We start from the raw sequence: 26,793 nt of genomic DNA, 5'->3' as shown, positions 1-26,793 counted from the left end.
GTGAGAACACTCTCCCCATTAGAACGAGTAACCTATTTCATATCAGTCTTTATAGTATATGTACACACTGATAATCTATCTTCTCAACTGTAGTTATACAGCGCTTTTCAGGCTTACTTACATTTTTCAGGTGGAGTTATTGTAATCGTCTGAGCTGTAAATTCTTCATCAAAATATCTGGTGTCTGTCTCAGATGTCACTTGAGGTTTAAAAGGAGGTACGAGCTGATGGGAACAAATAAACAAGAAGAGTAATGTTAATATACCTGAATTCAACCAATTATTGTAAGGAGTAGACATGCCTGCCTTGAGTTCAGCCTTGAGTGCAGGGGACTGGACTAGATGACCTATTGAGGTCTCTTCCAGTCCTACATTTCTCTGATTCTATAAAGATCTCATGTAGCTCAGTGGTTAGACCAAAAGCCTTGTAATAGGAGGATCATGGATTGAATGACGGTTGAGTCCCTGACAGCTAATATGACAGGCAAATCATTAGACTTTTGTGTGTCAGAGATGCTAGTTTAGAAACTAGGTAAGATCAGGAGCACAAAAACAAAATGACTTTTCTTAGATAAATTGCACTATAGAAAGATAATGAACTAGAAACTCTGAATAGGGTGTTTAGGGTAGATAAAAATTAATGATATATAATTTTTAATTTAAGGTTGACTTTTTAAATTTAAATACAGTTTTATTTTTAAATTATAACAGCCTATGTTAAGGCCTAAACTTACTATTATATACTAAAATCATTTAAATTAATTCTAAAAAAAATTAAGCAGCACATTTGTTGCCAAGTTTTAAAGAAAGTCAAACCACTGAACTGATGAAAGTTACTACTAAGCACTTGGCACCAGAATTTGCTGAAGTGCCAAACCAGCTTTTGACAGTAGTATCCTCTTTTGCAGATGTAAAGAGAATATTTTCTTCATTTTAGTTTATTTACCTAGTTCAGTCCAACACTAATTCATTCAAAGTTTAGCAACTGACAGGGAGCTGAAAAGGCAGGAAAGCTTGTTTTCCTTTTCTAATCTCTGAATAAAAACTAGGTGTGAGAGAACGAGATCTACTAAAATCTTAAAAGACATGGTAAACAAAAACAATCCATACAGTTCACTAACTACAGATAATACTTCCTTTGTTTAATAAATCCGTTAGTTTTAAATGCAAAGCATGTTTTGATAATTTTTTTATAAACTTATCCATCTAGCACTGAAAGGTAGTTTTATGTAACTGATACAAAATGTGTCTTAGGCATTTTAATTACTATCCAAATAGAGCTTGACACAAATCACAAGTAATCATCTAGTAAATAAGAAATGCATTATTCAGCATTTTCTAAAGTACATACAAACATTAAGAATCTGAATAAATATAAATTAAGCTATATAACTGCTTAAATAAATGTGTACAGATATAGTGTATCCTCCTAATTAGCAAAAAAAGACATTCCAGACTTCGTGTAAAGACTAGATTTAGTTGCAAATGAACATGTTTTAATGATTACCAATAAATGAGAATCAACCTTTTTTCTATAGGAAAATAACTAAAAAGCAGAAATGCAAAACATGATTAAAATCAGTGATTAAAATCAAGCTTTCCTGCTTGCTGATTTAAATCATTTTAATTTAAATTAATTCACCCTGATGAGATTCTCATTATTCACTGAAAGACCAACATTAGAGCACTCATCTTACAAAGGCTTACATGTGTCCTTACCTTATACTCCGAGTAGTTGCAATCAAGTCAATAGGACTACTCAAAGTATGTAAAGGTAAGCTTGTGTGCAAGTCTTTGCAGGACAGGGCTCGTGTTTGTCACGAACTGTTTCTAAAAAATAAACAATATGCACACATACATTTTAAATGTCAAAAAGGTCAATTCATGTTTAGGTCAGCCTCATGAACAAAACATTTCTGGATTTTTTCGCACTATCTTCACAGTATTTTTTAAGTGCAAAGAAGAACTGTCATGGTTAAAAAACTGCTCCAGTTCACTGGTTTGTTAGTGCTTGTGGACTACACACTGCCATGAAATTGGCCTGATCAATGGATGACAGAAGACATCAGCGGTCCATCAGGAATTTCAACAGAAGATAGGTCGGGGCAACACAAATGTGTAAGCTTCAGGAGGATCATCACCTTGGGGTGAAAAGTGCAAGAGTAGGATTTTCACATAGAAAAAAAGGGTGCAAAGTTTTCACTATATCTTTAACCAAAACTTGGAGAAGCAGAATTGTAAACACACTCCCAGCTCTAAGCTTGACTAAATGCTGAATAACAGCAATACCAGTAAATTTGTGTGAGAATTTCACAACACTGCTTGCCTTCAGTCAAGAAGATAATCCATTTCTAAGCGTTCATGATGCTTGCACATGTTTGGTCTATCACATATTAGAAAGTTGACCATAATAGCCTTAGTTCCTTCAAATGAATTTAAGAGTCTCCATTTCCACCCCACCCTTTACTACTGATATGCACACTCTTTACCAGAGGATGCTGATTTCAGAGCCATTTAATTTTTTGAGCCTATTCTAAGCCAATTTCATCCACCCAATAAGTGCTTCAGAACAACATGTATATTGTACTTGCATACCACATTAGATGCATCAAGTCCCCTTAACATGTCCCGTGCCAGACAATATTAAACCTTGGGTCACCTACTTCCCAGTTTTGAACATATATTTTTGCTGTAGCTGCACTATGCTTAACAAGATGATTTTACAATCACACAACTAAGTGAACATCACTAGTGTGACTGGAATCTCTTTACAAGCGTCAGAAGCTGCTCATTGCTTACATGACAGTGTGATGGTTTAAAGCAAAGGATTTTTGCACCTCTCTCAAGTGGTTAAAGATGATCTGAAATGCATTTCTTTTCTCTTTTTAAAGAGATACAAAAAACTGATTTCCCCAATCTTTAGCAGATTAGATAAACAAGTCTAGGCATAAATTGGTTTTAAGATGTATTTTTAAATGGGTTCTTCCTCCATTTATCTGCAAAGTCTTACATTCAGGTTCCAAGGTTTCAAAGTTTTCACTGCTATTATGGAAGGCAACTACCACGACATAAAGGCAGCAGCTCCCTGTCCTGCTTTTGGTATTAGTCTTACAATCCACTTTTGAAGGAGAAATAAAGTCAACATTTACAAATGGATGCATTTTTAATTTGGAGCCTCAACCTATATTGTGTTAATGATCTGGGATCTGTATGCCATCTTTTAAATGTATTCAATTTCTAAAAGGCATCTCTGTTCAACTTAAAATATACGATGTTCCAAATAATGTTATTTAATATAATCAGAGACATAGGATAGTATCTGCATATTCTCAACTCAAACTAAAATCTTAAGTTAGTTTCAGTGTCTTTCCTATATCAGAGGCAAATCCTGGTCCCACTGAAGCCAATCAATTTACACTCTGAGGCCAGGATTTAGCTCTCTCACCTTGACTTTGAAACATTATCACCAAACAATTCACTTGCCAATTTACTCCACAACACAAAGAAAAAAACTACAATGTAACACTATAGCAAAAATATTGGCAAACTATTCTACACAGATCTCTAAGCAGTACAGATGTTGGAGGAAAAACTAAACCTTCACACCTTAATCAATTGAGACTATATAATCCTAGCATATCTATACTGTGTAACCAGAATGATAATGTAACTATGTTCTAAGTAACTAGCCATGTTGGGAACTGTTTTTGAAAAGCATGCTGTCCCGATTAGATCTCTAACTGCCAACGCTTCACCTTTAGTTCTAAACACCTCTATACTCTTTTCTGGAAAGGAGGGAATTATCCCAGGTGAGTGTTCTAATCAGTGGGCTAAAAGTTATAAGGTGGGTACCACTACAAGTGGAATCTGAACTAGTAAGTATCCTTTGAGCATACCTACTAAACCAGACCCCTAAGAGGCTGCAGGTGGTTGAACACCTATCTTCTTTCTCCTGGTTTGTGAATCGCTCTGGGGCTTAGGCAGGAGACAGGCATTCAGATGCCTAGAGTGAAGTAGCAGCACACATGCCCAGGAGCAGAAACAAAGGTGCCTACGGGGTATGGCACGTGTTTTGTGGATTGCAATGGAGCCAAAACTGGGATTTAGGTGCCTATGTCTGGGGTTTAGGCACTTAAGTACTTTAGTGGATCCCACCCTATGTGACAAACATTTTTTCATCTACATATACTACTTAAAATGGTGCTATGAAAATTATAATTTTACAAAAACGTGTGATTTTCATTTAACTTTATTTGATTGGAAAATATTATACCACAATAACAAAGGATTTTTAAATTAATACACTTAGTCATCTTATTATTACCTATTTAAAAGCTAAATACAGATCTAAACTTGGAGTCAGAAAGAGAATTTATCCCTCAAATATAAACTAATTTACATACAACTTAAAAGGAAGTTGTTCATTTTTTCAACCACAATATTCACATCCCTATATTTACAAAAACACACACATTTCCCAGAATTCTCCCCACCATCCCCCATTTAATTCTGCAACACAGCCAGTCTCAGACAGGCGGACAAACTAATATGGACTTGCTGATACAAAGAAGTTCCCAAGCAATGTGCCCACCTATAAAATGGTCATAAGATTCCAGAACAAGTTGTACCTATAAAACATTCCAGTTTTTTGGTCTTTTCATGTTAAACTTTTCAACAATTCAGAGAGTAGGCCACCCATCATGGTTTGAAATCAAATGATCTGCTCCACCCGCAATTCAACAGCCATCACTATATTATCATTTTCCAAGAATCTGTTATGGTTTTCCACAAATTATATAAGCAACTTAGGTAGTACCAAATATACAGCACACTGTACCCTATTTTGCAATCCCAGTACTTATCTCCAGTAAAAGAGAGTGTTCAACTCATGGGAAAAAAATCATTCAAGTTATGACCTTTATGAGGGGGATGTTATCCTGACCTCAGCTGGGGATGACAGAGATGACAACATAGGAACATTTCTTATCTCTAAATACTGTAGCCATATAGTAATTGTTAGTGAGCAACAAAATAACAAAGAGGCAGGAAATGATCACAGAAAGTAATAAAATAAAGAGCAATACACAGCTCTTTAGTAAGATATATCAACCTACAGGTCCTTCTATAAAATTTGACTACATCAGCAAGTGACTGTGGGTCTGAACCAAAGCCCATTGAAGTCAGTAGCTCAAATAAAATATTCTCATTGACTTCAATGGGATCTGAATCAGGCCCCATCCAGACTTCATCTGTCCAAATGAGTGATGGTTCTTGAAATACTTTGAAAATTTGCTTGTTGGTTACAAAAGCAGAGTGTTGCATGAATCTTATGGAGCAGAAAGGTAAGAACAATAACAAACAGATGTCTTAAATACTTTTAAATATTATCAATTATAGAGATGTTTCACAATAGAAAGGGAGTGATGTCATTTAATCCCATCCAAAGGGGAGAAAAACACTATTTTACAGTAAGTAGTTAGGTGTGTCTCAGTAACATCCAGTGACTCAGTCGATGAAACTATAAATTACGTCAATATTCCAGACAGTGGGAAAAATAAAACAAGAAAAACACACAAAACTCCAGGCTGCAACCAGAAGGGAAAAACTTGATATAAAATACTTTGTTGATGTTTTTGGATTCATTCTGATTACACAACCTTACACATTGCCTTTCGCGATCAAGATATTCCACAGCAATTTACAATGCAATAGGAGACGCTCGTAATGCAGAGACTGTGTAGAAAAACATGGCAGCCCCATCACCTTGTGTGTGTGTATAATATCTATATATTCACACACATCAATACAAAAAAAAGCTACCAAAAAGAGAAAATGGGACCTAAAATTGAGATATACAAATACATGTGACACACAGTGCACAGGAATGTCTCTCCATTCCTTTCATATTTTTTCCACTAGCAGTATCATTTATGTAATCATGACTATAAGTATAAATACATTTATGCTTCAGTCATGATTGTATAAAATTATGCACCAGTCCTTTTGATCTATGCAGCCTATTCATGCACACACAACTGTGCCTCAATTCTTTTTTCAAAACACCAAATCAACTTCCTGATCTGCCATCCTATGCACACCTCATAAAAATCTTCCCTTGACTGTTGTAAATAAAATGTTGTGGCTATTTTCAAATCATATCACCCAATTTTAGAGGAAGAACCTCTACAAAAAATTTACCGGCTTCTGTAGAATTCTTGTCAAGAAATGAGGAACCGGCACATGGAGCTTCGGCGCCACCTCCAGAAGAAAATGAGAAAAATGCAGTAAGAAATCCTTTCCTAACAACCCTTCCCATAATGCGGAAGCATAAAAAATGGTATAAATCATTTACATACATGTAGACACAGAGGGATATTGTATTATGACTGCACATTTATGGGATTAGAGGCATACTCATTTGCTTGAAACCGACTTTGTAAGTGATGTCACCAGTGCTCAAACTGGACCAGGTCACACCACAGAGTCTTCTTACTTTTTTGAGGCTGCCATCTTATTTTTTCATTTAATCTACACTTTCATTTAAAAACAAAAAAGTAAGTCTCCAGTGCTTATAGATGCTAAGAAATCCTTAAACATATGAATCAAGCATAACTGCTGCAGAGATGTCTATCTGAGTTTGTAGAAAGCCTGAAACAACAAATCCAGGAGATGTGAACTGCCCCATTCATCTCAAATGGGTTTTAGCTCAGAAGCTCAATCATGAGGACATAAATGTCCACACTGTTAACTATTACACTCCTGATTTCAGCATTTAAGAAAGGACAATCATATTATGAAGATTTCCATAGTCTACTGTGAGTAACATTTCAATTTGGTGCCACAAATGGTGCTTGGGTGATCCCACCACAGCTTGCTCCACCCTTCTGACCTGTGAAACCAAAAGTCTGGAGGGAAGGAGCTGAGCACAACAAGGGACCCAAGCCTACATCTGAACCAGCAGCTATGGTAGGAACTAACGAGCCAGGTGGCCTTGTCCAGTGGTTGCTGCTCCTCCCTCTGCTCCAGGCTCCCTCAGGCTCAGGCAGACAACACAGCACCAGTTACACTGAGATGACATGTTTCAGCCCTTTCTTCATAACCTAGGAAGACTGAAAATACTTTTTTTAAATTCAAGTTTAGAGTGTGACTTCACCACATGCCTCTGGCAACCAATGTCCAAGGCATGTGTCTACTGTGCCTATGCCTTAACGCAATCCCAGATCATGTGTTCCTTTACCCCACATAGAGGGAATCACACCTGGAGAGCCCAGGAGAACCTGCAAGATCAAATTTTGAACATCTGCACAATCCTTTGTGAATTACATCTCCTTTTGGCATTCAAAGTAGGTGAAACTTAGGACAGTACCACACCTTTTTTCCCCTCTCAGCTCAAGATCTGGATGCTACCCATCATTCATGAACAATAAGGCAAATACAGTATCTCACTGTGTGCAATTATATAAAGAGATTTTATACCAATCTGAGGCTTTTCATGCTTTCTAGATAATGTATTTCCACTGCACGAGTAGTTCAACATAGTAGAAAATATTCCATATAATCCAAAGGTTAATCAATCAAATGATAATCATTATGTCTTGGAAACTCCTAACCACCATTTTAGTTGCTTACAAATGGCTGAAAATATTACGGAGTAGCTGTACTGCACTAATGCTGAAACTACCGAACTAAAAAAACGAAGAAGCTGATTCTGACTTTGCCTCATTAAGGTTACATAAAAAGGAATTTACCCTCAAACTGGTATGAACTGAACATCACATTAAGACCCTGATCATGCACTTATGTATGTGTTTATATCTAAGCATAAGAGTAATTCCACTGAAACCAATGGGACTCTACAGATGCTTAAAGTTAAGCAAATACATATTGTTTGCAGGATCAGGGCCAAAACAATTTTCATTTCATACCAATGAAAAATATGATAATACAACACTAATGGTTAAATATATCATTTACCTGAGTAATTCCCAGTGAAGGGTGAATAGCCACACCTCTTAATTCTTTAACACTTCTCCTCAATGTATTATCCAACTGAAATAAATTATGGCCAAAATGTCAAACCTGGACAACTGAAATTTGGCTCCTAAATCCATATTCAGGCACCTAATAAGTTTAGCCTGAACAGCCATGTATTTAGATGCCTACATGCAGATTTAGGAGTCAAACTTCAATAAACAGAGGGCAGCTCCTCAGCTGATATAAACTGTCTTCATTCCAATGGAGTGAAGACAATTTATACCAGCTCAATTTATACTCCAAATTTGAAAATGCTGACCAATATTCATAACATACTGTTTGGGGTTAAATCATGGATACATGTTTCTACAGCTATATCGACAACTACAAACACACACAGAGATTTTCATTATCTCTATCGTGGTTGTTCTGCAGACCTTCCAAGAGCATCATATAAATATAATAAGAAACTGAACAATGAAAAACAATATCCGTGTTCATTCATTACGGATGACCATTTATAACCTACTCATAATTACATTTCAGTGTGACACTGGTTTTTCCCAATTCCTGACAACAAAATTACTGTACACTCTTGCTCTTTACACATTGATATGAATGACAACATGGGAAGTATAATTTTCACTTTGACCACAGTGTGTATGTTTTAAAAGTATACAATATAACACATAACTTTAAAACATACACACCATTACAGCTCACTAGAAATGTCAATTTATGTTGTACCTTAAAAGCTACCATCTTGTTTACTAGACACAGAGTCTTAATACAAGTCAAAGAATGTGTCAATTTTAAGGTTCTTTCTAGTTATAAAAGTCAAGTCTTGGAATATTATTGTAATTTACATTTTAATGCCCAGAAATCACATGTTGGGCCATCCTATTAAATTTTACTGGAAATCTGTATCATTGATCCTTTAAAATGGCTACTTTGCAGCATTCAACAGAATAAATCACATGCTAATAATAAATTTAGGTGTGATTTCAGGAGACTGATTTGTAAATTAGTTAAAGCAGACAGAGAAAATCCTAAATCAATTGTGTAAAGAAAATGGGGAGAGTATACCACTAGAAATACTAACATTCACTCTCATTCCATCACAAGTGTGCTCACCCATAACTTTTGAAAATATTTCTCACAACTCACATATGTAGTTGCCATTTACAAAACGGTTTGGATTAACTGATCAATGAAGATTCCAAATAGTTTAGGTATGTGATGTTCTCACACAGATTGGAACTCATTAGCCAAATCATTGTACATAGCAATACACCAATACATTTTAAAAGGGACACTGTCAAAGTTGGTAGTCCCAAAATCTGACCTACCTTTTTGATGTTTTTCCTTACATATGTCTGCAAAGACTGTGTAGTTCTCTTGTGTTCTTTCCAAAACAATATTTTCAATGCTCCTTTAAAAAGTTAAATAAATGCTAACAGCTCAATACCTATCTGAGCAAACTTTCAATAACAAAACAGTATATGAATGCAATGGAGGGAAAGTGTTTTGGTAAAGAACAAGATTTCACCTTAAAGTTTCCAATGGATTATCATAGTGATATTTTAACATTTTAAAAAATATATTGTCAGTGTGTCCTTTAAAATGTTGGTTTTCCTTTACTGACCATAAAGCTTTTGTTTTGTTTTTTAAACTGTTGATATAATGGGCAAAAAGCGATTGGAACCTCCATAACTAATTAAAACCAACATCCATAAGAATCCAGAATGCTTTTTGTGGTTTCTTTATGTCATGTAAATTCAGTCAACTGGCATTATTTTGCTAATAAGTAGGTTTTGTGCATATAATTTAAATACCATTGGAAATCCAATGAAAAGATCAGTCTGTTAACCATTTTACTACTTTGCACAGAAGCAACAAAAAAGAGAATTGAGAAGATCTATTTTGCAATGTTTATGATGATGTTGCAGGCAATTACACTGAAGTATGACTCTCAAACAGGAATTGCCTAAAGAGAGCTGTGGGAATTCTCCCACTCCAACCTCCCTTCCTTAAACCCTGATTCAGCGAAGCCTTTAAGTATGTATTAAGCAATAAGAGTTCAGCACATGCTTAAGTGCTCTCTTGAATCAGGGGCCCTGGAACAACATTTGACAATTTAAAAATTAAATTTTCTTCTAGCCTAAATAAAAGTATAAATACTCCAAAAAATGGTCCTAAAGGAGTCAGAGAAAATTCAACATTCAATTATATCTAAAAAGAAGACTAAGATAAGACTTTGTCAACCTATTCAGTTTCTCAGTCTCATACACAGTAAAAAAAAAAATGCAGTAATCAACTCTATCGGGATTGAGATGATCATAGGAAGTGCCTGGCAAGGTCATTCTCTTTCCTTTGCCTTCAAGATTTTTTTCTGCCCAAAAATAGATACATCGGAACAAAATGTATAACTATTATTCAATTTTCATTTCAAAACGAGGACTTTCTCTGCTCTTGCCTACTTTACAGCACATTATTATTATTCAGTTAATGTCAACAAACTGATCCAATTAGACAGCAGTATCAGACAGCCAATCGTTCATTTGCATCTGTTGGTCAGCCAGAGCTACTAACTGTGGCAAACAAGGTAGTGTCCTATTGTCATGAAACATTTATAAACTTTAGGTTAAATAATCTTGTTTCTAGTAACAACAGATTGAAGTTGGGTGAACAAAAAGACATGCACATTTTCCTAATAAAAATGGCAAGTTAGTTGCACGAGAATGTAGTGCACACATATACAAAAGCACATGCTTTTTTTTTCCCACTTGCCCAAAAATGAGGAAGCGGTCATACATTTAGGATAAGTCCTTCCAGTACAACCAGTAAGAGAGTGCTGCAGTAAAACAAACACATTTTATATGCTTAGGATTCTGTTTTTCCCCTGGCATCATCGTGCCTAACACATCCATCACATGCAGGTATTGTAACTAAGGGGATCCCTCTTTTAATTGTTCAGTTAAGCAATTTTCATTTCTCATATCAGCAAGTTTAATTTCTCAATGCAGTCATGGAAATGGTAAACAATGATTAGGATCACTCCTATTTTAAGACCCTACTGAGGGCCCAATCCAACTCCCAGGGGCAGCGGCAGCTAGCACCCACCACAATGGAAATATTATGGGGTCTGAGCTACGTTTCCACCCTGGCCCCCGCAATTCATTCTTAAGCAAGTTGTTTCATGCACTCAGGCAGGGCGGGAGTGAGACTCAGAGGGGCTGGAGTGGCTGTAGCAGCATCCAAGATCAGGCCTGGGAGCCTCAGCTCCCCTCATTCCCCATGCAGGGCACCACCTCACACTCCCCTTATTACTCCTAACACCTCAATTCCCCCTGCAGGGTACCTACCCTGCTCCCCTTCCTGGCCTTAACACACATGACTTCCCTCACTCTACAAGCAGGGCATCCACCCTGACTTACATAGACACCTGACTTCTTCCCGCTCTCCCCGACTCTCCCCATTTCCCATGCCTAGTTTGGTGCTTCGTACATTTAGGTTTCACTATGCATTTCCACCCACCCAATCCCCATTCAAAGCAAGCTTCTGAAACAAAACACTTGCAGTGATTTCAATGGGTGCAGGATCAGATCCTGATTGAGATGCACAGTCTCGTTGACTTGCAAGGAACTGAAGCACATGCTTAAAGTTAAGTACATGCACAACTGTGTGTCTGGATCAGGGCCAGAGTACTCAGCGCCATGCAGAATCAAGTCCATTGTCCTTAAATTTGATTTTTCTTTTTTCTTGTTTAGTTGAGAAAGACCCTGGAAGTTAGTTTGGCAGCATTTTTCCCTTGTTTCCCACTCAGAGCACCCCTGTATTTATACCTTTACATAGTTTGCAACACAAATACTTTTAACTTAAATGTTAAAAAAAACAATTCCTTTGAGGGTCCCCCATATTACAATTTCTCTGGCATATTTTTAACTATACTCTTGCAGGGGCAACCAAAATTTCCCTTAGAAGTGAAGGAGATTTTGTCTTAAATACCTGAGCACATTACATCACTTGATAAATTTATTTGTTCTAATTATCATTCTAAAGGTACTTGCAATATTATGGTTGACTGACAGTAACATCATGGTTAAGGTTCTGTCAGATAACATTTAGATTTAGATATTCTTGTGGCAGCAAATAACTTGCAATCAGCTTTGCGGAAATATGAATTTGTAACATAAAAATGGTAAACAACAAACCAAAACTGCCAAGCCATCACAAAGTAGGGGGAAAAGAGCTCTATATTATAGTAACCCATGAAAAGAGACATAGCAAGATACAGTACAGTGTTAGTCTTAATATCACACAGGTTTCTTGTTCAGGTTTTCTTGTTTGCCAAAGAAATACCACACCAATCACAAATTAGGCTTGGTCTACACTACCCCCCTAATTCGAACTAAGGTACGCAACTTCAGCTACGTGAATAACGTAGCTGAAGTTCGAAGTACCTTAGTTCGAATTAGTTCGAACTTACCTTGGTCCACACTCGGCAGGCAGGCTCCCCCGTCGACTCCGCGGTACTCCTCTCGGCGAGCTGGAGTACCGCAGTCGACGGCGAGCACTTCCGGGTTCGACTTATCACGTCCAGACTAGACGCGATAAGTCGAACCCAGAAGTTCGATTTCCAGCCGTCGAACTACCGGGTAAGTGTAGCCAAGGCCTTAGAGTTTTCAAATCCTCACATACCAACAAGTGAAAAATATGTCTCAGCAGCACAATCGCCACCCTGCACTTAAGCAGTTTGTCTGAGTTGTCTGGCTGGCCGGGAGAAGAAGGCAATGCTTTCTGGCTTGGGGGAGGAGGGAAGACGTAAATCTGCTGGAAAGAGCAGTCAGCGTGGTAAATGACTCACCACATAGGAACGTGGGGTTTAAAAGGTCAGTTGGGCCTGGCCTCTCCCTCTTTACTCAGAATACGCCTCCTTGTGGCGGATGTTCAGTGCAGGTACTCCATAAATTAAGGCTCAAAAGAACAAAAAAATGGCTTAGAAAAGGAATTAAGGAGAGGTGCTTGGTAACTGAGCAAGCCTGGGGCAGTGGGGGCTCCTATGACTGGTACAGCATGGAGCCAACCCTCCCATCATTACAGTCCACCTTAACCCCCTCCTACAAGGGGACGTGATCCGTAAGGTCCCGGCAAGGGAATTGCTGGAGGGATCTGGATAAATAGGGAGGAGCTGTGGAAGACCCCTCCCACCCCCGGAATTGGCTGGAATTGCTAAGGTCCCGGCAGTAAATCTGCTGGAGGGACATACATTTTGCACCTGCACTGTACACATTTTTATCCGCCGGGTTAGTCCCAGACATCTGTCAATAATAAAACTGCGGCCTGATTAAACCCATATCTAATGTCTCCTGCCATTCTTTCGGCATAGCCAGACAAACATGGCTTAATTTGAGCAAAAACAAATAGGAAAGACAATGTAACTTATAAAAGATATGACTTATTTGGCAGGTAGATCAGTTGGTAGGGATGCCAAATGATCCTGTCAGAATACCGGAGACCTATAACAATACATAAGTTACCTCAAATACTACAAAAATGTCTGAATCTACAGTCAGTTTATAAAACAGCTTAAATCAAACTCAGTTTCACTTCTAGAGGGAAAATAAACTAACCATCTTCTTTCTAGAAATCACCTGAGAAATGTCCAGAATCACAGTAACAGGCATAGAATTATACAAAGTGAGCCAAATTACCTCACTAGAGTAAACATGCGCAATGTCATTGACATTAATGGGGTTGTACCACTTACATCATGAGTGATTTTGGCTCAGTATTTTAATACCACACTAGTTTTGTTAGATCCTCTTTTACAACCCATCTCAAAGAAAGGCTTCTGCTGGGTACAAAGACATCAGAAAATGCCTACTTGCTGTGTATCCTTTTCAAGAAGGATTCAGTGTTTAAATGATGACAGTCTTTTTCAAATAAAAAACAGATACAATTTTTTAAAAATGTCATAATTATAATGGTCCAATTTTGAATACAGTTTCTGTTAACAACATAATGTGGTCCTAAAAAAGGAAACAACGATACAGAATATAACTATTGACTCCACATAAATATGTATAATTAAATAATACTTCTTTGCTGGTGTATGGAGTTAAAAAAAAATGAGAGTCAATTCAGAAACACAGTGTTCAGACTTTCTCACGCATCATCACTGACTTTTTTTTCCTCTTCATTTTTTGGTTGAAGTTATAGGCCAAAAAAGGGGCAGGGGGGGACTTAAACATTTAAACCATTAAAGGAAAATCTTAAGTGATTCTAGTTTATTTTTGGCACACTTTGGTTTTAGAATATTTCCAAGTTATTAGTAGTATATTAAAACTATAAATAATTAAATTGGCTATTAGTATACTAATAGTATCAAAAAGTGGCCAAGTAATTTATGTATAATTTTAGAAACTAGAAGTTCAGTAATAGTTTCAATTGATTATCGCGCAGAAGCCAGACTATTCTATGCCATATAAAGACCTACCTTTTTATCATATACATCTTGCCAGTTTACTCCAACAAAAAAACTATGTCGCATAATTTCTTTTGCATCATCTGGGCCTCCACCAAGGCTAAGGAGAGAAAAAAAGATTACACATTATACAAATGTTGTTCCTAAAATGAGACTCATTTATCATAATTGTTGGGAGATTAGCAGTTTGGTCATGAATATTTAGATTCAATTCTGTCCCTTTTCAATAGGAAATGCTACATTCAGGTGACCACGACAATAGAAGTGATGATAAAGGTATTTGACACAGTGCTCCATTTGACAGATAAGCTATTTGGTTATTCCCACTGAACTATTCATTACAGTATATGTCAAGCTTCATCCACAAATCACCACAACTCTATAACTGAGCTTACTTTAGTTTTAATGAAAGGCTAAGGAGTCTGACAGTATTGAAAAAAAATATCACTACACAAATTTGCAGGGGAAGTGCTAGGCACCAAAATGAATCAATAACAATTCATGCATTATTTATGTATTTTTATACAGTGCCCATTGCTGTAGCATCAGGATGTTGTAACAATTAACCATTTACCATAAAATAGTCAGAATATGAGATAATTAAGCATAAATTAATACATCAGAGCCTGCTGAGGAGATTATTTAAAGGCTGCTCTATATATCCACACCACTCATTGTGACCTGAAGCTTGCCAAACCCAGACTCTGGCAAACCATCAGGAGTGAGTTCCATTGAGGGTAGAGCCCTCAAATAAGAATGCCTAGCCAGTGGTCTAAAACAATGAAGTTATGGGAACCACCAACAAAAGCAAACCACCTGATCTGAACTGAGGCAATGGGAGTGTGAAGGGACATGCCCTCACTCTGGCTGAGAGGAGACTAAGGAGCTCTTCTGGGCCTGTTCAACACCAATGAGGTGCACCTGCAAGGTTTGTTCTGCCCGGTGGTGGGGGAGCTTAAAAGGGAAAACCTGCCACAGGAAGGGGCGGTGAACAGGAAGAGAGCTTCCGCACTTCAGAAAGCTGAGACAGGCCCCCAAGAGGGAGATAGCGGGCCTCACTACTCCCAAACTTCATGACCCAGCCTCAAAGCAGTATGCCCCAAGAGGAGGGGCTGGTGGTAGACTCCATTTTAGAGTAAGCCTAAAGGGCTGATCCAGGAAAACTGCCTGATATCCAGGTCACCCTTGCCTCTCCGTTTTCGTACAGACTCCTCTCTCTCATAAGGAAGTACGAGGGGAGCGGACTTTTCTTTTGTTTGTTTCCTTGAAGAACCCCTCCACCCTTGAGCGTCAATCGACAGGGGAGGAAGACATTATAAAGGACCGGAAGTGGGGTCTGGAGAGGACTTAAGGGAGCCGAAGCCCTGTCCCCCCACAAATGGTGGAGAATGCAGGTATAATAACCACATCTGATGCAAGCGGTTAAAAAAAGAGGGAATAGAACTCAGCTGGTCCATGCAAGATGGAACAAGAGTGGTGGCGTAAGTCATTAGCAGAATGCAGCAGCAAGCTGCTCAGCAACAGCATTCCCCAACCGCAATTGCTGCAGCAGCAGATCACTCAGCAGCAAGTTCAGACCACACACCAACAAGAGCTGCTGAGGAAACTGATGGCCTAGCAGCAGGATTTTCAAAAGAAGATGATACAGCAGACAGACCGTGACAGCCCTATACCCCCAGGGAATTCCAGCAGGTCATGCGTCCATTAAGGGTGTTCCCTTGTCAGTATCAGTAAAGCTAACCAAGATTGGGCCAGACGATAACCCTGAAGCCTTTCTACTTACATTTGAGAGGGTGGCACTAGCAGCCTAGTGGCCCCGATCAACGGGATTTGATCCTAGCCCCATACTTGACAGATCACTGGAAGTGGTCAGGCAGATCGAGCCAGTGAATTATGAGAAAAGATTACCAGGGAGGAGGAAAGAAACCAAGATCTATAATGTAAATCTTCTTAAAGCCTGGAAATTTTGGATGGCCCCACTGATAACTTCCTCTCTGATGAAACCTGAATTATGGCCCCTAAGTACCCAGCAGTCAACAACTGCCAACAGTACTGGGGGGTGAGGGGCTCTCCCCTGCACAAAGGATGCTGCTCCTCAAATTTGATCAAGGCTTTCGCATAATATGTCCACCCACCCAGGGAGAACACACTTGGTCCAACATCATCTAGAGACTACCCCATGCCAGTTGGTCAGGGACAGCCCTAGACCATTGCCACAGAGGATGTGGGACACAGTCTGAGAGGAAGTGAGAGCAATGCTGGAGATGTAGGTAATTGTGGAATCCAAAACTGAATGGAGGAGCCCCATGATTCTTGTTCCAAAACTAGATGGTTCAGTTCAGTTTTGCACTGACTTTAGAAAGGTTAATTCCATCTCAAAATTCTACGCCGACCCAATGCCAAGGGTAGATGAGTTACTACAGTAGATGAGATTGGCAAAACACCAAAGCACTATCAACTTAACAAAAGGGTATTGGCAGATCCTTTCATCCCCTTCCTCACAAGAGAAAACACCTCTCTCCATCCCTTTTGTGCACTTCCAATTCAAGACTATGCCTTTTCCATGGAGGCTTTCCCACAGCTTATGAATAGGATCCTCAGCCCCCCCACCATCAATATGCTGCAGCCTACATACACAACATCGTAGTCTATAGTTCTACCTGGGAAGACCACCTCCAGCACTTAAAGGTGGCACTTAAAGCCCTAAAAGGATGCAGGACTCACAGTGTAAGTTAGCCGTAGATGAAGTAACCTATTTGGAGTACAACATAGAAGGCAGCCTTATGAAACAAGTAGTCAACAAGGTACAGGCCTTAACAGCGTGTCCCATTCCCCATGTAAAGAGGCAAATGGGGAGGGATAGCTCAGTGGTTTGAGCACTGGCCTGCTAAACCCAGGGTTGTGAGTTCAATCCTTGAGGGGGCCACTTGGGGATCTGGGGCAAAATCAGTACTTGGTCCTGTTAGTGAAGGCAGGGGGCTGGACTCAATGACCTTTCAAGGCCCCTTCCAGTTCTAGGAGATGGGATATCTCCATTAATTTCAAATAAGGCATTTTCTCGAGCTGGCAGGATATTACTGGAGGTTTATCTCCAGTTTTGCCTTGATCGTTGCCCCCATTATGGGCCTCATAAAAGGCAACAACACTAAGACAACCCAGTGGGGTGAGAAATGCAAGGATGCTTTTAGCAAACTAAAAACACAACTATGCCGGCTGCCCATGCTCTTCAGTCCTGATTTTTCCTGGAAGTTCACACTGCACGCAGATGCTTCGGGCTCAATGCCATACTCTCACATGACTTCAGAAAACACTCAGTCCTATACTTGAGTAGGAAGCTCTTTCCTAGAGAAAAGGCTTACTCAATTATTGAAAAGGAGGCATTAGCAATTAAACAGGTTATGGATTCCCTCAGGTATTACCTGTTGGGTAGCCCCTTATCGCTGGTCACAGATCCTCTATGCTGGATCCATTCCATGAAAGAAACAAACCCATGCATGAAGAAATGGTACCTTGCGCTACAACCATACAGTTTCAGGCCTGGTCTACACTAGGCGTTTATGTCGAAGTTAGCGCCGTTACATCGAATTAACCCTGCACCCGTCCACACCGCGAAGGTATTTAGTTCGACATAGAGGTCTCTTTAATTCGACTTCTGTACTCCTCCCCGACGAGGGGAGTAGCGCTAAATTCGACATGGCCATGTCGAATTAGGCTAGGTGTGGATGGAAATCGACGCTAATAGCTCCAGGAGCTATCCCACAGTGCACCACTCTGTTGACGCTCTGGACAGCAGTAAGAGCTCGGATGTTCTGAACTGCCACACAGGAAAAGCCCCGGGAAAATTTGAATTGGAATTCCTTTTCCTGTCTGGCCAGTTTGAATCTCATTTCCTGTCTGGACATCGTGGCGAGCTCAGCAGCACTGGCAACGATGCAGAGCTCTCCAGCACTGATGGCAGTGCAATCTCAGAATAGAAAGAGGGCCCCAGCATGGACTGATCGGGAAGTCTTGGATCTCATCGCTGTGTGGGGCGATGAGTCCGTGCTTTCCGAGCTGCGATCCAAAAGACGGAATGCAAAGATCTATGAGAAGATCTCTAAAGACATGGCAGAGAGAGGATACAGCCGGGATGTAACGCAGTGCCGCGTGAAAATCAAGGAGCTGAGGCAAGGCTACCAGAAGACCAAAGAGGCAAACGGACGCTCCGGATCCCATCCCCAGACATCCCGTTTCTACGAGGCACTGCATTCCATCCTCGGTGCGGCCGCCACCACTACCCCACCACTGACTGTGGACTCTGAGGATGGGATAGTGTCCACGGCCGGATCCTCGGACATGTTAGCGGACGGGGAAGATGAGGAGGACGAGGCAGTCGACAGCGCTCACAACGCTGATTTCCCCGACAGCCAGGATCTCTTCATCACCCTTACAGAGATCCCCTACCAACCCTCCCCAGCCGTTACCCCAGACACAGAATCTGGTGAAGGATCATCCAGTAAGTGTTGTAAACATCTAAACATTTATTTGTAACAGAACATGATTATTAACAATTTAAAAAATGGGTTTCTCATGATTAGTTTGATTAACTTAACGGTTCAGTCATGGGCAGTGCAACTATTTGAAAAAAATCTAGCAATGTCCGGTTTTGCATGATTGTCCTGCCCAAGCCGCTCTACTGTTTAGTCCCTGCTACTGCAGCTACAGTAAGATGCGGTCTATATGTCCGGGGATGGAGCAGAAATCCTCCTGGGACATCTCAAGGAAGCTCTCCTGCAGGTAATTTGAAATCCGCTGCATTAGGTTCTTGGGGAGAGCGGCCTTATTGGGTCCTCCGTAGTAGGACACGTTGCCGCGCCACGAGACTAGCAAGTACTCTGGAATCATTGCTTGGCACAGCATGGCGGCATACGGCCCTGGTCTTTGAAGGCTTTCCCGGAGCATTCTCTGTCTGTCGCTCTCAGAGATCCTCATGAGGGTGATGTCGCTCATGATGACCTGCTTTGAATGAGGTAGGGGAATGTTAGTGTTGGGACTGCTTTACCGTTCCTTTACAGAACTGTAACCGCTGGTTTGCAGCCACGCGGTGGAGGCGGGAGAGGGTCAGCCGAAAGGGATCGTTCCCGGGGACAGCCGCGAGGGTGTGGGACAGGAGCAGACTTCCTGCTTGCCGGATTGCTGGCAGCAGGGACCGACATTGATTTCAATGTGAAATGAGGCCATTGCTAATATTAAAGTTTTAAGCTGCCACGAATCTACGGCTTACCATGTCTGCGTGCAAGAGCAATTCCGTTGTCCTGACAGGGTTCTCAAAAGTGCTCTGCAAAACCCCAGACACTGAATGCGAAGGCCGAGAATTCGACCTTGTGCTGAGTGCGCATGTGATAGGTGCTGTGCATGGTCCTGTTCACAGAGAAAGACTATGTTCTTTGTTCACAACTACATTTATCTTTCTGAGGAATTCACTCCCTTTTTCCCATTCCCACAGCCCCATCTGCGACTGTCTCACAACCTAGCCTGTCATCACACTCCCAGAGGCTAGGGAGGATTAGGCATAAGAAGAAGAGGACACGGGAGGACATGTTCTCAGAGCTTATAGCCTGCTCCCGAGCCCAGGCAGCACAGCAGACCCAGTGGCGGGAGAACTTGTCCCAAATGCACCAAGCCAACATGGATCGGGAGGAGAGGTGGCGTCAGGAAGACCAGCAGGCGACTCAAACCCTGCTTGGACTACTGAGGGAGCAAACGGACACGCTCCGGCGCCTTGTGGATGTTCTGCAGGAACGGAGGCAGGAGGACAGAGCCCCGCTGCAGTCCATCTCTAACCGCCCTCCCCCGCCACCAAGTCCCATACTCCCTTCACCCAAAGTGCACAGAAGGAGAGGCGGCAGAGTCCCTGCTAACTCTCACTCCACCCCTGCAGAGAGCTCGAGCAGCAGAAGGCTCTCAGTCCCCAAAGTTTGACAAGTTCTTTCCTTCCCGCCTGACACAAGCCCCCGTCCAAGTTTCACTTCCCAGTCCCATGTGTAGTTGATAATAAAAAATATGTTTCTGTTAACTACTGTTTCCATCATGTTCTTTTGGAGGAGGGGGGGGAAAGGGGGTTGGTAATTGGACAGGACAGTCACCTTTGGCAGGGTACATAGTAGGGGGCAGGCACAGCAGCAGGGCACATACATAGTGCAGTGATGCAGTGACTACTTACCCTGGTTAGTCTGGGAGGTTCTTTTCATGTTATGTGGTGGGGGGTGGGTTGCTCTGTGACTTTGTGTCAGGGGAGGGCAGTTAGAGATCTTAAGCGGCGGTCCTTAGGCAGGATCACAGAGCCACACAGCAGGGGATCTGTAACCGTCCCACCCCTGCCACAAACTCACATAGACCCCCCATACACACAGTCCGTATCAGGAGGGGTGACAGGCTCCGTTGAAAGAACCATCCCACCGCAGCGGAGCCTGTCAGTCCTTGAGTTTAGAAGCTGCATTCGCGCGACTACACTACACCCGCTCCGCACCACAGTCTGCGTCCCAGTTTTAAAAAATTCCCGCGAAAACAGTATTAAAGAAAACGGTGTGCTTTAACAAAGTAGAACTATTTTTATTTTGAAACGTGTGTTGGAAGTGGGGTGAAGGCTTCTCTGTACACAAAATTAGAAAGTCACAGGTTACCCTGCTCACTCAGGAACTTTGCTTTCAAAGCCTCCCGGATGCACAGCGCTTCCCGCTGGTCTCTTCTAATCGCCCGGCTGTCTGGCTGTGAGTAATCAGCAGCCAGGCTAATTTCCTCAACCTCCCACCCCGCCATAAAGGTCTCCCCCTTGCTCTCACAGAGATTGTGGAGCACACAGCAAGCTGCTATAACAATGGGGATATTGGTTTCGCTGAGATCACAGCGAGTCAGCAAGCTTCTCCATCTCCCCTTGAGACGTCCAAAAGCACACTCCACCACCATTCTGCACTTGCTCAGCCGGTAGTTGAAGAGTTCTTTTTCAGTGTCCAGGGCACCTGTATAGGGCTTCATGAGCCAGGGCATTAGCGGGTAGGCTGGGTCCCCGAGGATGACTATAGGCATCTCCACATCCCCAACAGTTATTTTGTGGTCCGGGAAGTAAATACCTTGCTGCAGCCGTCTAAACAGACCAGAGTTCCTGAAAACACGAGCGTCATGAACCTTGCCCGGCCATCCGACATTGATGTTGGTAAAACGTCCCCTGTGGTCCACCAGTGCTTGCAGCACCATGGAAAAGTAGCCCTTTCTGTTAATGTACTGGCTGGCCTGGTGGTCCGGTGCCAGGATAGGGATGTGAGTTCCATCTATGGCCCCACCGCAGTTTGGGAATCCCATCGCTGCGAAGCCATCTATGATCGCCTCCAAGTTTCCCAGGGTCACTACCTTTGGCAGCAGTACATCAACGATTGCCTTGGCTACTTGCATCACAACAACCCCCACGGTAGATTTGCCCACCCCAAACTGGCTCGCGACTGACCGGTAGCTGTCAGGCGTTGCAAGCTTCCAGAGGGCTATGGCCACTCGCTTCTGGACAGTCAGGGCTGGTCGCATCCGGGTGTCATTGCGCTTCAGGGCAGGGGACAGCAACTCACAAAGTTCAAGGAAAGTTCCCTTCCGCATGCAGAAGTTTCGCAGCCACTGTGATTCATCCCAGACCTGCAGCACTATGCGGTCCCACCACTCAGTGCTTGTTTCCCGTGCCCAGAATCGCCGTTTCACAGCATCAACATGACCCATTGCCACCGTGATGTCCTCGGCGCTGGGTCCCCTGCTTTCTGAGAGGTCTGTGCTACTCTCAGACTTCAGGTCATCACCGCGTTGACGTAGCCTCCTCGCCTGACTTTTCTGCATCTGCCTCAGGGCAACCTGTATGATAAGCTGCGAGGCGTTGAGAGCGGCCACAACTGCAGCGATGGTTGCAGTGGGCTCCATGCTCACAGTGCTGTGGCGTCCGCGCTGTCAATGACTTGAAAAGTGCGCGAAATGATTTCCCGCCGGCGCTTTCAGGGAGGGAGGGAGGGCGGGAGTGATGGACGGATGACGACAGTTACCCAAAAGCACCCTGGCCCCTTTTTTTTTTACCCAGAAGGCATTTGCGGCTCCACCCAGAATTCCAATGGGCGGCGGGGACTCCGGGAACTGTGGGATAGCTGCCCTCAGTGCACCGCTTCCAATGTCGACGCTTTCCCCGTTAGTGTGGACTCACAAAGTCGAATTACTGTCCTTAGTGTGGACACACACGTTCGACTTTGCAATATCGATTCCAAATATTCGATTTAAGTAAAATCGAACTACTCTCGTAGTGTAGACAAGGCCTCAGAGTGCAACACTGAGCACAAAAAGACCATGTTAATGCCAATTTCTTTTCATGGGAGATTGGGGATGGAGACATGCCACCCCAGAACGGCCTTTCCGTCTTGAAGGGTAGGGTATGTGAAGGGACATGCCCTCACTCTGGCTGAGAGGAGACTATGGAGTTCTTCTGGGCCTGTTCAACACCAATGAGGCACACCTGCAAGACTTGTTCTGCCCGGAGTAGGGGGAGCTTAAAAGAGAAAACCTGCCACAGGAAAGGGCAGTGAACAGGAAGAAGGCTGCCTTGTCTCAGACAGCAGAGATAGGCCTGCCAAGAGGGAGACAGCAGCAGGGCTCACTGCTCCCAAAGCTGCATGACCCAGCCTCAAAGCAGTCTGTCCCAAGAGGTGGGGCTGGAGGTAGACCTCATTTTATACTAAGCCCAAAGGGGTGACCCAGGAAGACTGCCTGATATCCAGGTCACCCTTGCCTCTCTTTTGTTTTCCTACAGACTCCTCTCTCTTGAAAGGGCAGGAGAGGATTTTTCTTGTTTGTTTGTTTGCTCGAAGGACACCCCCTTCTGCGTGCGTGGTAGGGGAAGAGGAGGAGACATTATAAAGGATTGGAAGCAGGGTCTGGAGGGGCATGAGGGAGCCCCTGCCCCCCACAGGGTCACAAGAAAAGTTTTAGGTAATTGGGTCCTAGACCATCAGAAACTTAAAGGACAGCAAGTGATATCTTGATTTTCATCTAAAGGTAAACAGATAGCCAATGCAGACTACAGAAGACCCATGTAATATGCTCATAATGACTCTACTAGGTAAGTTTGCACAAGTTGAAATCCAACTTCTCTTCAAAAGTTCCTCCAAGTGGAGCACATTGATCCTTGCCTGGTCTCCAGTCCAGAACACTGCAATGTGGTGAGATTCACATCCAGCCACCACTTCTCTCTGAAGTTCTAGACGTAGTAAAGTATTGGCTCGAATATGACCTCAGGACTGTGGACCATAATGGCAAAGGGCTAGCATACGCTCCAAAAGAGAGGATGCAGAAAGGGAAAGGTAATAATAATTGTTCATTATTTGTCCCCATGTCCTGAAATATACAGAAATGGTGGCCAAACAGGGGACTTTGGATTATACAGCATACTAACTATAATTTCTTTTTGAGAAAATCAGCTGTCAGTCAGTCAAAGAACAAGCATAATATGTTACGCTCTCTAATTTATGAGTACACAATATTGATATTATCCAGCAACATAGATACAGTAGAACCTCAGAGTTACAAACACGTCGGGAATGGCAGTTGTTCGTAACTCTGAACAAAACGTTAGGGTTCGTTCAAAAGTTTACAATTGAACACTGACTTACTCAGCTTTGAAACTTTACTAAGCAGAAGAAAAATGCTGGTTTTAATCATCTTAATTTAAATGACAGAAGCACAAAAACAGTCTCCTTCCCTTGCCAATCTTTTTTTTAATCTTTCCCCCTTATTTTAGTAATTTACATTTAACACAGTACTGTACTGTACTTGCTTTTTTTATTTGTGTCTGCTGCTGATGATTGCGTACTTCTGGTTCCAAATGAGGTGTGTGGTTGACTGGTCAGTTCGTAACTCTCAAGTTCTATTGTAAATCATGCCAAAATGAGCTGGATCCTTACAACCATTTTTAGTAGTGGTCTGTCTGTGTTTTATACTGACAGCACAGCAGACAAGCAGTTGGAATATATGGTCAAGTGATTGATGTACATGTGTTAGATGGAAAACAGGTGGTTATGTTTCTTTGAGAATTTGAAAATTCAGTCTCTATATTACACAAGGAAGAGACTGCAAGAAACATGAATTAATAAAAATTGCACAGTGGGGCATATAACAAATTGGTGCCTCTTATATCCACTAATACATGAATTCTTCAGCACAGAAAAGACACACTAAGGCAGTCCTGTCCCACTCCTCCCTGGTCCCTCAGATGAGACAAGAAAAGGTTCTTGAGACATATACTATAGAGCAGAGGCTCTAAAACAGTGGTTTGCTTTCATGCTCAGGGCCTAACCGATTACCATATTCAGAGTTGGGAAGGAATTTCCTCTGCGTCAGATTGGCAGGGATCTTGGGAGCTTTTCACCTACTTCTGCATGGGGCGCAAGTCTCTTACTAGGATTATCTGGGTATATCTCACTTAATTCCCTGCCACTGATGGGCCTCAGGCATTAGTGCACCTCGGTCCCTCCAGCTCTTTACCTGTGGCACACAGTATTTTAGTTTGCTAAGGGCTGCAATATTTTGGTCTAATTCTGATTGTTGGATTTGGTGTGGAGGTGGCTGAGTGGTGTTTAGTGGCCTGTTATATACCAGAGGTCAGATTGGATGATCTGGTAGTCCCTTTTGGCCTTGAACTCTTATAATTCTATAATAAATAAAGATAAGAAAATAACCAAGAATAAAAAGGACAAATGTCAAACCTTAGTAAAGAAGGTGGCATAAACAGGGAGTGTGTTTCATCAGGTGGATTAGACAATAAAATAAAAGTCCAGAGGAGTCTTTCAAACCATCTGTGTTCCTCTTTAAGGCTTGCTATTTCAGTGTGCTCAAAGAACAATTCCCACAAACAAAACAAACTGGTCTTATATTGCCAGAAATTGAAACCGAAAAATTCAAGCCTGGGCCATCACCTTAGCAACTGGGGCGTGGAGTCCTCCTTATTCCAACACATCATTCCCTTTTTGTTTCCCAAGCAATTATTCAGAGTTTCCTGCCTCTCTACTAAGGAACCTGATTGGCTCTGCAGTTACCAGCCTGGCCTCTCAATATCTTCTGTGATCATCTGTGCAAGGAGAAGCCAAGCTGCAGTTAACTCCCTCCCTGTGTGTCAGTGGCTAGCATCCGCACCCCAAACAAAGTTGGTTGGTAAATATGGCTCTATCATAAATACTGCTATCTGCAAAGAAGAATTACAGGGAACTATTTTTTTCCAACTCTAAAAGTTAATATTTTTGAAAGAACACCATGCTTGGAGATTAAAAAGCATCAGATGTTGCTACACGAACAAATATTGATTTTAGTCCAAGAAGGTATACTCTAAACTGAATTAAATACTTAAATACTACTTTAATTTACTGAATTAAATACTTATTTAAAAATAAGACAAAAATAAGGAGATATCCTCCCAGCTACCATACAGCCTCACTCTGCAATCAATTCAAATTCAACGTATCTATACATAAATGCTATATTTTCATTTTTTCACATCACCAACCACATAAAGGAATCACATTAAAACAATTAAAATCTAGGTAGGTATATTTAACACACACAACCTGGAAACAGATTTTTTTTTTTTTTTTTTAAATATTGAGCAGCTTAACCTGGATTAACTACTCCAGGCGGTAATGTTTCTCAAATTTACACAGAAAATACTATGTTACCCAACATGCTACTTGGAATGGAATAAATGCTACCACCACATACATGTCTCAGATCAAAGACACCTTACTATGACCTAGAGTTCATATTACCAAGAGATATAAAGCAGAGATATTTTCACATGTTCCCTCAGACATACTTATCTAAGGTGTTAATGATGAAAAAAGGTTTAAAAAAAAAAAGTGTGGAGTGAAAAAAAAATTTTATTTTTTTTTTTAATCTCCACAGAAAATTCAAGGGTCTTTCTCAAATCTATAGCTTGCCCACATCAGCAACTGGAAGAATGCTTAAGATGATCAAAGTAGCCCTCCATTAACATCTCAGACATAGGCCTCGTATAATTATGACTTTGATCTAAAGCTATTTATTTGGCTCTACTCTTTTTATTGTGTTTGTATCTATTGCTTTCTTCTAGGTAGAACAAGGACTCTCCAATTACCTTCCATGACTGCAATAAGCTAAAACTGTCCCTGGCACTTGGATAACATAACATTAGTAGTATTTTGCCTGGGCCTTTAGTTTAAAAATTCCTTCTGGTTACTCGGCTGCTGTATCTTTTATAAATCTTTGCACACTAGCTGAAACTTCAGATTTGATTCTGCTTCTTTAATT

General features: G+C 41.5%; 1 protein-coding gene across 5 annotated transcripts in view; it reads right to left on the bottom strand.

Annotated features, from left to right (window-relative positions):
* Positions 1-26,793, bottom strand: part of AKT3 (AKT serine/threonine kinase 3) — a 257,770-nt gene that overhangs the window by 6,667 nt on the left and 224,310 nt on the right. For all 5 annotated transcript variants that reach the window (XM_034765003.1, XM_034765005.1, XM_034765006.1 and 2 more), the window contains 2 exons: positions 14,473-14,560; positions 122-224 (listed from right to left, as the gene is read on the bottom strand). In XM_034765003.1, coding sequence (XP_034620894.1) covers positions 122-224; positions 14,473-14,560 — 191 coding nt within the window. The remainder of the gene's footprint in view (positions 1-121; positions 225-14,472; positions 14,561-26,793) is intronic.

Source organism: Trachemys scripta, chromosome 3, assembly GCF_013100865.1.
Source record: "Trachemys scripta elegans isolate TJP31775 chromosome 3, CAS_Tse_1.0, whole genome shotgun sequence".
Taxonomy (NCBI): domain Eukaryota; kingdom Metazoa; phylum Chordata; order Testudines; family Emydidae; genus Trachemys; species Trachemys scripta.
The sequence above is the reverse complement of the archived record's forward strand: the minus strand, read 5'-3'. Positions and strand labels throughout refer to the sequence as shown.